This window comes from Rhagoletis pomonella, unplaced genomic scaffold (genome assembly GCF_013731165.1).
Source record: "Rhagoletis pomonella isolate Grant_MI unplaced genomic scaffold, Rhpom_1.0 Rhpom_scaffold_03704, whole genome shotgun sequence".
In the NCBI taxonomy this organism is placed as follows: Eukaryota; Metazoa; Arthropoda; class Insecta; order Diptera; family Tephritidae; genus Rhagoletis; species Rhagoletis pomonella.
In genome coordinates, this window is record NW_023462256.1 from 6006 (window position 1) to 20198 (window position 14193).

General features: G+C 35.3%; 1 protein-coding gene across 1 annotated transcript; it reads right to left on the reverse strand.

The window, feature by feature from the left end:
- Positions 1–1960: 1960 nt before the first annotated feature.
- Positions 1961–3217, reverse strand: LOC118754319. Its single transcript, XM_036489194.1, has one exon. The coding sequence runs from the start codon at positions 3215–3217 to the stop codon at positions 1961–1963; it is 1257 nt and encodes a 418-aa protein (XP_036345087.1).
- Between the last annotated feature and the right edge of the window lie 10976 nt (positions 3218–14193).

The following is a 14193-nucleotide window of genomic DNA, read 5'->3' on the forward strand; positions in this document are numbered from 1 at the left end:
AGCAAAGTTAATTCGCATATCCAATTCAAAGTAGACACGCAAGTGTTAATTATGTAATTAATAAAAGTGTAATTGCGATATGGGAAAATATTTTCTATTGTACATAAATACACACATATGCTTATACATACATATGTACCTATGTATATACGTACAAGCTTCGAATATTTTAAAGTTGCCCTTCGCATTACCTTACCAGGTAGGAGAAGAATTTTCTACCAGGCCCTTCATGCTTTCAAATATTAAATCTCTTATTTACACTAAGATTTAGGTCAAAGTGATAAGCCAATAACCCCGATGAGTTACTATTGCTCACATAAATATTTGCTGCTCATAAATTTTTTAGGGTGAAGTGATGGCTTTCACCAGTTTTTAGCTGGGTGTTTTTCATAGATCAAATACATATTAACATAGCTCTGAACTGTTTTATATTATTTTAACACAAAACAAATATTATTTCGGTGTGGAGCAAAGCAGGCAACTAATACATATAAATATGTACATAAATTTTCTCAAGTTCTTAAAAAAAAAATACACAACCGTTAAAGAAAAATGTTCAGCTTTTTTGGCCATCATTCAACATTAGCTCTGCGGCATTTTTAATATTTTTTTTTGACAGCTTTGCAATTCTTTACTCATTTTATTATAACAGTCAGCACAGCTACCGTTCACTTTTCCCGTTATTTATTTGCTCTCACACACAATTTGGGCTACAAAATTAAAACCGCTGAAATTTTCAGTTATGGAAAAAGCCTTTATGCCAAAAGAGCTGCCTAATTTTTTTTTTTTAAGTTGACCGAAGAAAGTTATTTAATGAATACCAGCATTTTTCAAAGCAACAAAAATAACAACTTATTTTATGGAAAATGTTCGCGCACAAAACCGCCAGTGGCATCAACAGCCGCAATGGTTGGGCGCCAGCACTGAATTTGCAGCTACTTCTGCTGCTGTCCTACATTTGGCGCTGTTATCCCTTTGTTGCTTTATTTACTGCACGCTTTCTTTAAACTTATGTTCGTTTTTGGCAGATTTTTTCTTTTTAATAAATATTTTTTTTTTGTTTAGCTGTTGTACTAAGAACGCACGTGCTCTTTATCTTAATTGGGTAGCATGTTTTGTGGGGTCTGTGGTTGATTTAGCAAAAAAGAAAACTTATATAAAATTGAAAATATTAGTTGATGAGAAAACAGTTGGAGTGAATTAAAGTACTTAAAACTTTAAGGATTCTATATTAAATTTTATGCGCCTGTCTTTCAATGTAAGATTGCTGGTGGGCGTTGTTTATAAGAGCTAAGCTAAGTATAAACAATTGAGAAATCTAATTCTCTCAATTGGCAGTCTAGTGCCTTGCTCACTCGGCCATTGCGTGAGCAAAATGGCATACACAAATGGTATATTGTTTTCTTTGCAATAACTGATTTCGAATCAGCATTCGAAGCTGGCAACGATATTTTCGAGTTCACTCGGATTAAGTGATACCAATTGTTTCATATTCGTAGCGGGCATTCGAATTTGGAGATTTTCTACGTGGATTCCGTGATTGATGCCCTGATTAACTTTACCAAAATGTATGTGATGAATTCAAACACACCGCTCCTCTGACTTAGACATGTTGTACGAATGTACACAAATGCTCCAGGCCTGGAAGTATTCAACGCGTTAACCGCTGGTGGAAGCAAAGTAGGAGAGAGATCTCCTCTACCATGTATCTGTGATAATTTTTATTTTTTTTACTGACAATTTTAAACTTTTTCATATATTTTTTCCGTGATGAAAATTTTAGTTTTTAAAATTTTAGAGGCATAAGAGCAATTGCTAAGGGTTCAAATCAATGCTATTTGAGCACTAGCCAATGAACAGTATTAATAAAGTGAAAGGTAACAGAACATTATTATTATTATTATTATGAGCCTTGAGCACTGCGACCTCTAAGGTGGTCTATTGTACGTGGCCTTTTACCCTATATATGAAGGCTTTTAATATAAGCTGGCACTTCGGTGGGCTTTTTGTTCCATATTTCGAATGGATTAAGTGTTGTACCACCTAGGTGAGCGAGTCTGCGTCTAGCGAGAGCAACACATTCACAAAGGATGTATTCTGGCGTTTCTTCGTCCATCTCACAGAAGCGACAGACGCTCGTGTCTGAAAGATTCATTTTACTGAGGTGATAACGCAGGGAACAATGTCCCGTGTAGTACCCAGTGAGAGTTCGAAGGTCCTCCCTGCCTAGATTTATGAGCTTTTTTGAAGCTTCTTGTGATGGACAGATGAACCGCTTAGCTTGTCTTTGCCCCGGACATTCATTCCAGTGCCTTTCGAATTTTTTGTCGACCCACTTGTTTATGACCTCCCTTAAGTGGGCTTTGGTGAGCCCGCAGAAGGGTTCCGGGCCATGGAATAGTGTGGTAGCTCCGTGTTTTGCTAGGCGGTCCGCCTGTTCATTGCCGTCATGGCCCTCGTGCCCCGGCACCCAGCCCAGTAATACTGTGTTCTTGCTTCCAAGACCGTTTAGGGTGTTGAGGCAGTCGTACACTAGTTTGGATGTTATTATGTGGGACCTCAGTGCTAGCAAGGCAGTCTGACTGTCCGACATAATGCAGATGTTTTTAGAGGATGTGCCTCTTCTGAGGCATTCTCTGCCACAGATATCGATCGCATGAATCTCTGCTTGGAAAATGGTGGGGTAGCTGCCCATTGGTATCGATCTTTTAAAATTCGGCCCAAATATACCAGCTCCAGTTTTTCCATCTTCAAGTTTTGATCCGTCAGTGTACCAAACTTCAGCTCCGGGTTTGGTGTAGGGGTTTCCTGTGCTCCAGGATGCTCGGTCCGCAATAGAGACCTTGAAATTCCTAGAAATTACTAGTATCGGAGCTACTGAGTCCCTCATATGCATTATGGGGTCATTTGTGAATTTCATAAGGACCTTCATATGACCTGTCATGTTTCCGGTTTTTAACTCGGAAGTGTTTAGGATTCTCAGTGCCGAGAGACTGGCCTCCCTCTCTATTAGAATTGGGAAGGGCGGTATGCCTACAAGAGCACTAAGTGCATCAGCAGGACAGGTCCGCATAGCCCCTGTTATACCAATACACACCATTCGGTGTAGTTTGCTTAGTTTTGCGCTAGAAGTTCTTTGTGTCGCTTTTGTCCACCATGCCAAGGATGCATAGGTGACTATCGGCTTCACAACTGTGTTGAATGACCAGTAAGTCATTTTGGGGGAGAGTCCCCATGTCTTCCCGTAAAGTCGCTTGCATGCGAAGAAGGCTCTCATTGCCTTGTTTACGGTTGCATCCAAATGTACATTCCAGGTGAGTGTCTTATCTAGCCACACCCCCAGGTATTTTCCTTCATTTGAGAGCCCTATTCTAGTGCCGCCCAGAGTCAATTCTGTCATGGATAACTTTTTCCTCCGGGTAAACGGAACCAGAATAGATTTAGTAGGATTAATGGATAATCCTTTGGTGTCACACCATCTTTGCGTAATGCGCAGGGCTTGTTGCATGCGGTTGGAGATCGTTTCATCATGCAGCCCTGTTACACAACAGAACATAATATAATGAAAAATATTTTAGCAAATAAAGATTGTTACTGCCTTTTCGTTTACAGATTGAGTACTGCAGAAGACGAGGCTTACATTCCGTCTATTTTCACACCACTGTAGACGATGGAGAAGATCCTTTATCTGATGACGGGGAAGAGCAGGGGTCCATTATAAGGGATGTCGAAATGTCTGACGCGGAAGTGTTTTCTGCAAAATGGGTTGTGCGTATTCTTTCTGCTACAATAAAGTGTTCAGAGTCTAGGTTGGGCGTTCGGAATGTGCGTACATCTAAAACATTGGACACTTGCCTTTCGTATCACAACATATCCGAGACAGCCACGTGGCTTGAGGGAGCTGTTTATGCTGAAACTTAGCACTCCAAGCTATCATTTTCGGGCTTTAGCGAAGTTAATCAATCTCGGTCTGTTATCAGACATTCCGTCGTGAAAGATCAGTTTTCTCGCTCTCATCTGGATGGTAGCGAGACGGTCGTCGACTAGGGTGAGCGACAGTATTCGGCGATGGGTTCTCACTCGTAGAATAAAAGTGGCTCTCATCCGAAGCTAGGTTGGAAGCCCGCCGCACAACCCATTACTGGGGGTGTGACTTCTCAGATTAGTTCGCTTCTGAATGGGTGTTCAATTGCTAACCAAATGATACTTCGTCTAAACACTGGAAGTCGTGAGCTGCAAGGACCGGACGCAGAATAGTCATTTTAGCCACTGCTTGGTGAGCGGGGATCAAAAGGCTCGGGAAAGCGAGTAACTGGACATTTATGGTTATTCTATGTACAGGAAATAAAACGCTAAAATCATGCAGCGTCTGCAAAAATGCAAAAAGCCAATGTGTCTGGAACACGGTTGGAAAAGTATATGCGCATCATTTTTGAACGGAATAATTTGTTTATCTTAATAAAATATTTTCATTTAAATTTCATACTCAAACTTCGTAATGCATTTTTAAAGATTTTTAATAACAATTTTATGACAAAACCTATAAACAGCTTACGAAGAAACCAGCTGAAAAGGAAAATAATTTTTTTTTTTAAATCCAATCAAATAAGAATATGCCTATATACATATGTTTATATTTGAATTTTTTAAACCCGAAGCCCCGTTAAAGTTTTGGCATTCCTCAATCATTTGTAGCTAATAACTATGCGCCAAATTTGCATACTCTTGTTTAAATTTTTATTCAATGCTGAGAACAAAAACAACTAAAAATACGAAATATGATTATAAACTTGTGCACAACAACCACATTTTTGCAATAGGGGTATTCTCGAAGTCTTGCACGGTGCACGGATTGCACTAAATGCAAAAATAATAGGGGTATTCTCGAAATGTTGCACGATGCGCGGATTGCACCAAATGCAAAAATACTTTCCAAATTTCGATGAGTACGAGAGCACCCATTGCAAGGTGATAGCATGCATAGGCAGCAAGCAGCGAAATTATGTATCAAATACAATAACGAGAGACAGCAAAAAAAAACGAAGTGAGCGAGATGAGAGGAATGAGAAAAATATGTAGCAATTCCAACAACAAAACAACTAGCACAGGGTCGAATTTATCTTGCTATGCTATTTTGCAAAATAAATACATGGGTTTCGACTTTGCATATTTTGCAGCGATAGGAAATGTTTCCCATCTGTGTTTGCAAGCTATGCAATCTATGCAATCCGTGCTACGTGCAATGGCTTTGCAAGATTTGGAGAATACCCCTAATGTCTATTTATTGAAAGCGGGTAAGAAACTGTGCAAATATTCCATCATATTTGACTTCACAGAAAATTTTCGTGCGCGTCATGTGGAAACACCACAAATGAAGATCGTAGAAGCTGCACGCACGAAAAGAAAGTGTTAAGCTAAAAATAAGTATGATAACATATTTATGCAAATTTTGATTGATATTTTATTATGGTAGCGTTAACATTAGCACACACTCAAAGTGCAACATGCTGTTACTCGACTGCTGTCGCGATATATTATAGCAAAATTGAGTAGAACAAAATATCTGCACACATGTACATATCAAAATAAGCATAATCAAAACTGTGCAGTTTAGCCCTTTTTGTGCAAAAACTTTTTCGCATGCTCACCGCAAAAAATGTTTTGCTGAGAAAAAATATAATATTTTTCCATAACACTAACTAAAAATGGCGTATGCAAAATATGAGCGAGGAGTTAAAATAAACTTATGGGAAATGTGGTTATAAAATGTCTGGAATGAAAACCAAACGATGCATGAAACCATAGCTGAGGTTATGCATTTCGAGTATGTTGCAGGTAAATGGAATGTAGGTACACCTTCGAAAATTCACTCTTTTTCACCTTTCGGTATATGTGCATTAAATGCTTGGCAATGTGTGATAAAAGCATTTTTTTATTTTTATTTTAGTATAAATGTATATTTGAGTGTGTGTGTGTGTGTCTCAGTGTGCTGTTTTGAGTGTTATGAGTCAAGGTATTTCAGTGCACTTCATTATATTAACATTCAACTGATTTTTTATGACGAATATATATGTATGTTATTACATTAGCTCAATATCACTCCTGCAGTAAATCGCGCTAGTTCAGAACTAGCGCAGAACTAGCTCTTTAAGAGGCGGTACTGGTTCTCGATCTATCCCAACGCAATGCTTTCAACTGTCTTATTTTACATGACGATGTTCTACGAAGTGGAAATTGCCACCTCTGCAGAAGCTTCGAACTTGTTCTGAACTGGTTCCATTTTCGACAGTTCTGAGACAATAAGTTTTTTATGACTAGATTATTGGATATTTTTTTCTGAACGGTTTCCATTTCGGACAGATCTGCGACAATAAGTTTTTTTATGGACAAAATTTTGATTATTCGGTTTTTTTTTATATTTTTTATATTTTTTATTTTTTTCTGTTCTTTTACAGATTGTACTTTATTTAATTTTTTTATTCTTTTATGTTATTTATATTAAATTTGATAATTTTCTTCTAATTTCTAAGCGGCACTCAACAATTTAAATTTATTAAATCTGAAAATCACAACTGCTTCCACCACGATTTGAAGTCGCGACCAACGATGTTAGAGTCGGAGGTATTTTCGCTTGGCTATTTTAGTATTGTACGAGAAGTGAGAATTTTTGCATTTACTTCTCAAAAGAGCGCAACCAGTACAAAAAAGTTTCGACTGTCCCTCTCTGCTGCCGTTTTGTACTTGTTCAGAGATAGTTCTGAACTGAACTAGCGCTTTAACAGACTGTCTCTAAATTTTACTGTAGGGTATGATTTAGTTGTGACTGTATTTTTACATCCAAAGATTTATGTATATATAATATCGTCACTGGACACGAATAAAGGCGCGAGCTCAAAAGTTGACGGTGAAAAAAGACACATAAAATAATTTCAGCGTCAAAGACTGTTAACATACTTCGCCAAAGTTTTTTATAAGCATCTTTTTTCGCAAAATTTTTTAAACGCCTTTTTTCGACGTCAAAAGACTAGCGCGCCTTTATTCGTGTGTAGTGACGATATGTATATGACTAGCAGTTAATGAATGGAGTGAAATGAAACAAAATATTATAAATTATTAAAAGAGATTTGCAAACATTTTAAATGTCAAGGTCTCTTGGCTCTTTGCTTCCACTATTTGGTTATTTTCGTGTATAGTCACCTTCTTATAATGTTTTTTCCGTCTATAATTTTTCTTATTTAAAATTTTGTGATGTTATAAAAAATTTGGATGCTTTACCGTCAAAATGTAATTTTTTCATAATCAGTTCTTTTTTTCGAATGACATATGTATGTACATATGTATCTCTTATTTCCATGATCCCCACTTCAATTTTATGTTATTTACCTGAAAATAAATACAAAAATAGCTCGTTAGTAATACAATTTTGGAGTTAAGCATTTCAAAATATAAACTGTGATTCATAAATTAGCCTTCCCTTTGGCACCACACTTTACCAAGAGGCACTAAACATATTGAAAGTGTTTATCTCAAAGACTTTGCAAACAATTATGTTATGCTTATAACTGGGAAGAAGGTAAAATATTTTCAGAGTATAAAGTCTGGATAACGATTTAAAGTACCTTAAAGTTCTGAATAATTGGCAGATATATAGGGTGATCCATCTACACCTTGGTTTTTTAATTTTTAATGAGAAACCAAAAACATAACTTGACATCTGAATCTTTATTATCGCCCGAAAGAAGAATCTCTGACATTATTTTTTTTTTTTAATAATTTCATTCAAATTATGGCCGCAGACAGAATATATCCATAAATAACGAGCGTTGTCGCGTGAATTGCCTGAAATCGGAGCAAATGATATCGGTAACATTTGGTTTCAGCAAAGTTTTATATGAGAGTTGAAGTAGGGTTTTTTTGCTAAAAATTACCTGAAATATAACACCTCTGAATTTTTTTTTTTTTGAGGTTACGTGAAGTCAGAAGTCTTCGTCGACAAGTCAACTACGATTCAAAACTTGACAGCCAACATTACTCGCACAGTTAGCTTCCGAATGGACCACCTACAGTGTAGTCGCGGCCAACATTTAAATGGAATTATTGAAAAAAAAAATTAATATCAGAAATTGTTTTTTTCGGGTGATAATAAAGATTACGTCATACAGTTCTGTGAAAGACTAAAGCCCAGAGTCAAGTAACCCATTGGGCCGCACCAGTAGGCGTCAATATGCCACTTGAAGAGTTCATGGCCGCTATCCTCAGGGTGGTGTGCTTTTCCCTTTAAACTTTTATGGAAGTCTCACGTCTAACAAAAACCAGCATTTTGACAATGTAAAAACGTCTTTGTTAAACGGGTGGTCTGTCACCTCAAGGAATCGTGTGCATTTGACACCTCTATAATATGACCCCTAATCAGCTGAGTATCTGTGGTGAGGTGGAACACACTACAGCAGGATTGAAGGCAATAGTTGCTGGTATGGTACAGGGAAAAGTGTGCAGAAAATAGCTTGAGGCAGAGATTTCGACTTCAATGCCACAGGAATCTTGAATTCCCTGATGCTGGGAGCCGACCCAACACCAGTACTGATCCCGGGCTTACAGACTGTAGCATTTTTTTGCTGATGCCTGCAACGACCGAGGCAGAGTCACACAAAAAGGACAACAAAAACAAATCCTTTATAGTACAAAAGTTATGCTTGTAATCAAAGTTTTTAATAAAATTAGTTTGAGCTACTCAAATTATGAAATAAGTGTTAGAAAAAAATATTAATAAATGTTTATCAAGAAATACATACCTACTACGTATGTAGTCGTATAATTAGTTCAGCAGATTTAATTACAAATTGTTGTTAAAAATTTCTACTGAAACTCACATTAGTGGTTATGAAATTTTTAAATTATAATCAGTTTAAGTTATTACTATTTTAGATGGTATGTTATGAAGGCAATTTGTTAATTAAATTTCAGCGCCAGTGCTTAACAAATTTTGTAAATTAAAAAAAACACATATATAACATGTATTATATTATTTATTACATAAATTGCCAACCACATGGAACTTTGAAACATGTAAGCGCACACAAAAATACACAATTATATATGTACATACTATGTGCATAATATAATGAACTGACCCAACGAATATTATAAATACGGCATTTTCGGAAATATTTTTATTTATGCGCCGCAGAATTAGGCAAATTATTTTACATAACCACGGATTTGCACAATCTATGTACTAGGGCAGGTCAATTTTTTTGTGCAAAAATATCTAGTTAACCCATAAAAGTCTTGGAATAGAACCCGCCCACCGATTTTGGTGAGTTTTTGTACGCCATATAATTTTGCTCTCAGTCATATTTCCGGCAGTAATTGAAAAAGTAACCAAAAAATATTTCTCTATCCAAGGACTACAAACTTGGAAAAATTATTATTAGACTTAAAAAAAAAAATTATTATTAAACTTAAGAAACAGGCCAATGGAGTTGATTGGTCTCTCTTCATAGGTTGGCATGACAATCTTTCTAATTTATTCATAGAAAGCAATCTGGCAAACAATGCAATCTATAAGCCTTGAGCTCAGACCTGTAAAGCTCCACGGCCGATGTAAAAGTTGTATTTAGACATGGATATTAGACCTAGTCAGAGTACTTGAGGACAGTCTCTACAAGGGTAACCAAACCAACGGTAGGTTTGGCCTTTCATGTCAGGAGTCTAAAAGCAACTTTGCGGAGGTTTCAGCTGAGAACTTCCCCTCGGCACATATCGCACACGATCTTCATACGAGACACAACTCCAAATTACACATTCGTTAGAAAATGCGGAAAACTATTTCGTAGCACATGCTAATCATATGGGCAAGAGAGAATTTACCTTAAGTTTTTTAACAAATTATAACAAAAATTTGCATTTACATTTTACATTAATTACAATTAATTACTTTAATCACATTAAAGAGAAAATTCTGTAGAATTTCGTCCGATTCAATTTTTCGATGCATAGGGACGATTGGCTAAATATTGAAAATGTTCCTAAACATTTTACCATTGAATATCCTTCAAATTTTACAATAATTATTTTCGAAAAAAATATATGTTAAGGACTAATATGCACTCGACCACATCCTCGAATTTCGTCGTTCTAACTTTATTCGCTTAAAAAAGTAAAACCAATTAAAAGGACATTTTCAATACCTAACCGCTTGATTATATCTTTGAAACTACAAAGTCCTTAAAACCAAATCCTGATGTCAGAGAGAAAAATTAAAAACGCAGTTTTACTATATTTGGCCCACAGTTTCGTGGGCATAACAAAAACTATCGAAACCAAATATATGTACTGTTTGATCTGATTAGTAGGTCATAACGACCCTATTTGGGCAACTTTACCTCCAATGATAATAACAGTATTACATAAAGGCGACGTGATGTCCTCCTCGCATAGCATTAACAGGTCAATCCTGGCAACTATCTTGAAAGCACTGTTCTGTCTATCGAAAAACTAATTATAAATAAGGTTTTTAAAAAGTAAATATTTTCTTAAAAACAAATAAATAAAAGAAAACAAAATGCAAAAAGAAACAATTAATAAAAAAAACTAAATAAAAATATTTTAAGAATAACATGAAACCAAAAATTTTTTTTTTATTTTAAAACAATAAAATCAAAAGTCAAATTAGGAGAAGAAAAAAATTTTTGAAAAAAAGAAGAAAATAGAACTAAAAAATATTTTAGTTTTTAAACTAAATTTTTAAAATAAAAGAAAACTAAATTAGAGAAAGAAAATCAAACGAAATTAAAAAAAAAATAAATAAAATAAGTTTTTAAAAATTAATTTAAGTTTCCAAAAATTTGTTTTTTGAAACAATAAACTCTTAAAATTATAAAAAAATTTAACTTAGAAAAGGAAAAAACTTAGTTTAAAAAAAGAAAAATCAAATAAGTTCCTAAAAATTCTATGACAAATTGCCCTGTAAAACTAATTTCTAAAAAAAAATAATATTCTCTGCCAACCGTTTTGTTTCGCCCTAGTGTCAGCAAACGGCATGTTATAGCATTAGGCGAGCTAACCTCAATGATGGCAGCATTTCAGGCGCACTGAAGCGCAATTTAAATTTTAAATTTTGTAGTTGAATGCATAAAATCTACAAATTTTGCAATACACAAATGCCGACGCAAGTAGGAGAGGAAAAACAACACTAATTCATTTTGGTTAAAACGAATAATTGCAGTAAAAAAAAAAATTACCAACGCTTGAGCGCATAAATTGTAAACAAGAGAAACAAACAACAAAATGGCAACATGGCAATACATAAATCGATATATAAAATATGTACACACATGTATCGCGCATATATGTGTTTATAAAATTTTAGGATGTTTGTGTGTGTGTTTCTAATCGCGTTGTACACTGCGCCTTTTCGCAGCCTAATGCACACAGCTGCTCCGGATAATGCTACACTCAAATTTGGGCATTCGCATTGTCAAATGTGCAATCGACGTTGGCACTAAACATTTTTGCGCTGCTTTTCTATTCATTTCATAGCAACTATAAATTACGCGTGTTTTTGCGTTTTGTCAATTTTGTTGTGTTTTAAATTTTTTGTTGTAATTTTGATGAGTGCGCATTTTGCGCGTTTATTTACACAGTTGCCTGCGCATTGCCTACCCGCCCAGGCACACAATGGCCCTATCAAGCAATAAGCTTTATTGATGTGTGTAAGCTTTTTATGTTTATGTATAAATGAATTTACATAAATAGTGTTTATTTACAGGCTTGCCTCTGCATTTTATATCGGTTTGTTTGGTTTTCGCAATCATTAATTTTATTTCGCATATTTATTATACAATTTTTTATTCGTCATGTATGTATGTATGTATATATATACTCCCAGAGTTTTTCTTTCAAATTAATTTTGTTTTTATGTTTACACATATATATGCAGCTGTGCATTTCTCTACATGTGTGCACATTCGGTCGAATAGATTTATTTACATTTAATTAATATTTGAAAATATTCAATAATGCATAGCTCAATTGGTATAATCGCATCTGTAAAATTGTATAAATTATTTAAAATATTTGAGCAAAAATTGTCAATTTCGCAACGGAAATATAAACAAGTAATTTCATTTGACTTTAAATTAATATTTGCTTACATCCGGTTTGAGAGGGCTTTGCGAGTGGAAGCAAACCATTGCGTGGTTCCAGCTAAAAAAAAAAAAACTATATGGCTTTATCTGTGCAAAGCTGAATACATACATATGTCATTTCAGCATACTTTTAATTTTACACACACATTTAATTTTACACACATTTTTAAAAATAAAATTAGGCTCAATGCTCTCAGTCACTAGGCTCTCAGCTTTAAAGCTTTATTCCTATTTTTGATGCGTAAACATCTTAGCTCCCAGTAGGGACTAAAGTTCCGTAACCTGTCACGCGTAATCCAGCAGAAAATTTATACTTTAATTAGAAATTAGCTATGCTTATAGCTGTTGGAAGTGGTTCTAGTAAATATTTGCCAAGAGAATTCCATGGCGCAAGTATAACCGTCTGCAACTCTTCATTGCATAGTTTTAGACAGCGATCTCTTCAGGCTCATTTCGAGACTAGTTCACAGGCGGTTTTGGGTCTAGTTATGGATCATTTCGAGACTAACTTAGGCCTATTTGAGGAATATTGCGAGACGATTACGAGATAATTTTGTGACTAATAAGGGGACATTTAAGGACCGTTTCAAGACTTGTTCAAGAACATTTAGGGACAAGTTCACGACTTTTTGTACCCTTTTCGGGGTCTCGTAAGTAGTACTTCAGAAACATTTCGGGATCAGCACGGGATGAATTCGAAACCGTTTATGGACCTGTTCAGGACTATTTTATGACCATTTCAAAACTATGTCAGGCCCATTTCGGGACTACTTTACGATTATTTAAGGACAATTTTGGTACTCTCTATTTCGGTACGAACTGTTGTTACAATACAATTTCATGCGTACCTGGCACCCACAGCTTTTTATTTTAGCTTATCAAGCCATTTTTTCAGAGAAAATGTAGATTTATTATAAATACTTGATAAAAAAAAATGTTAATTGTAAAATCCTGCGCAAGAGCAGTTCTTTCACTATGTCATGAATATGTATATTGGGTCCCTTAATAAGTACCACACATTAGATCTCGAAACCCCTTTCCCCTTTTAATAAAAGAAATATCGCTTTTATCTCAACTAATCCCTAAAGGAAACATTCTTGATTGAACTGAGGCAAAGTAAAGAAATTCGTATTTATTTTTTTTGTGGAACCGACAAAACAAAAACATTAACAATACCTGCATACTAACTTATGTGCATAATATGAATTTGCACTAAAACTTTAAATTCTACCTACATTTTATACAACAAAAGCTGAGCTAAGGCAAGCAGAACTTTCGGCATCGTCCAGAGAAGCGTCCAATTATGACCGAATGTTGAATGTGATTAATAGATTCGTGAGTCATTAATATCTACACCTTTTTCCATTTCCAATATACATAGTCTTTTCCTGAAGCTCTACAATAAAAGTTCAATAAATTTTTCAGGAGGATTTTCTAAAAAAGAAGAATAGAAGCTGAACTCGCAGTTCCTCGCAGCAGGAACTATTTCAGACATGACGCGCATATTTAACACTTACATGTCCGAAGTATAATTTACCTCATTTTCTAGGTGCCAAATGTTCCTCGCACTCGACAAAATATGCATTTTTATAATAAATGCTTTTTGGTTTGGGTTAGCTTGACATTTCATTTTCAGAATTCGCTAATCCGTTTTTATTAATTTTGGCCGCTATAGTCCTATTGTGTGACGTCCCTTCCGCTATTTTTATCCACAAAATTGGCTATGTGTTTCTGTGCGGTCTAATTAGATGTTCCAAAGGTACCTATTTTTCCAATTTTTCAACCTGTTCGTTGCCTTGAATACCACAGTATCTCCGTCTTCAAAAGATTTCATGCTTAGCCCACTTTGTATGGAATTTACTTTTCTAAGCCATTTAATGTAGTTTGCCACTCATTCCTTAAGTAGAAAATGTTCTGAAGCTACTAGCTATTAAGATCATAGTCGGCTCTACATCCATTAGATGCCTTAGGGCCATCATGGTATAAGATTTGTCTGAACTTTTCGAAAGAAAGTGTGAATCTGTCAATGCTGCAGGCTTCAAAA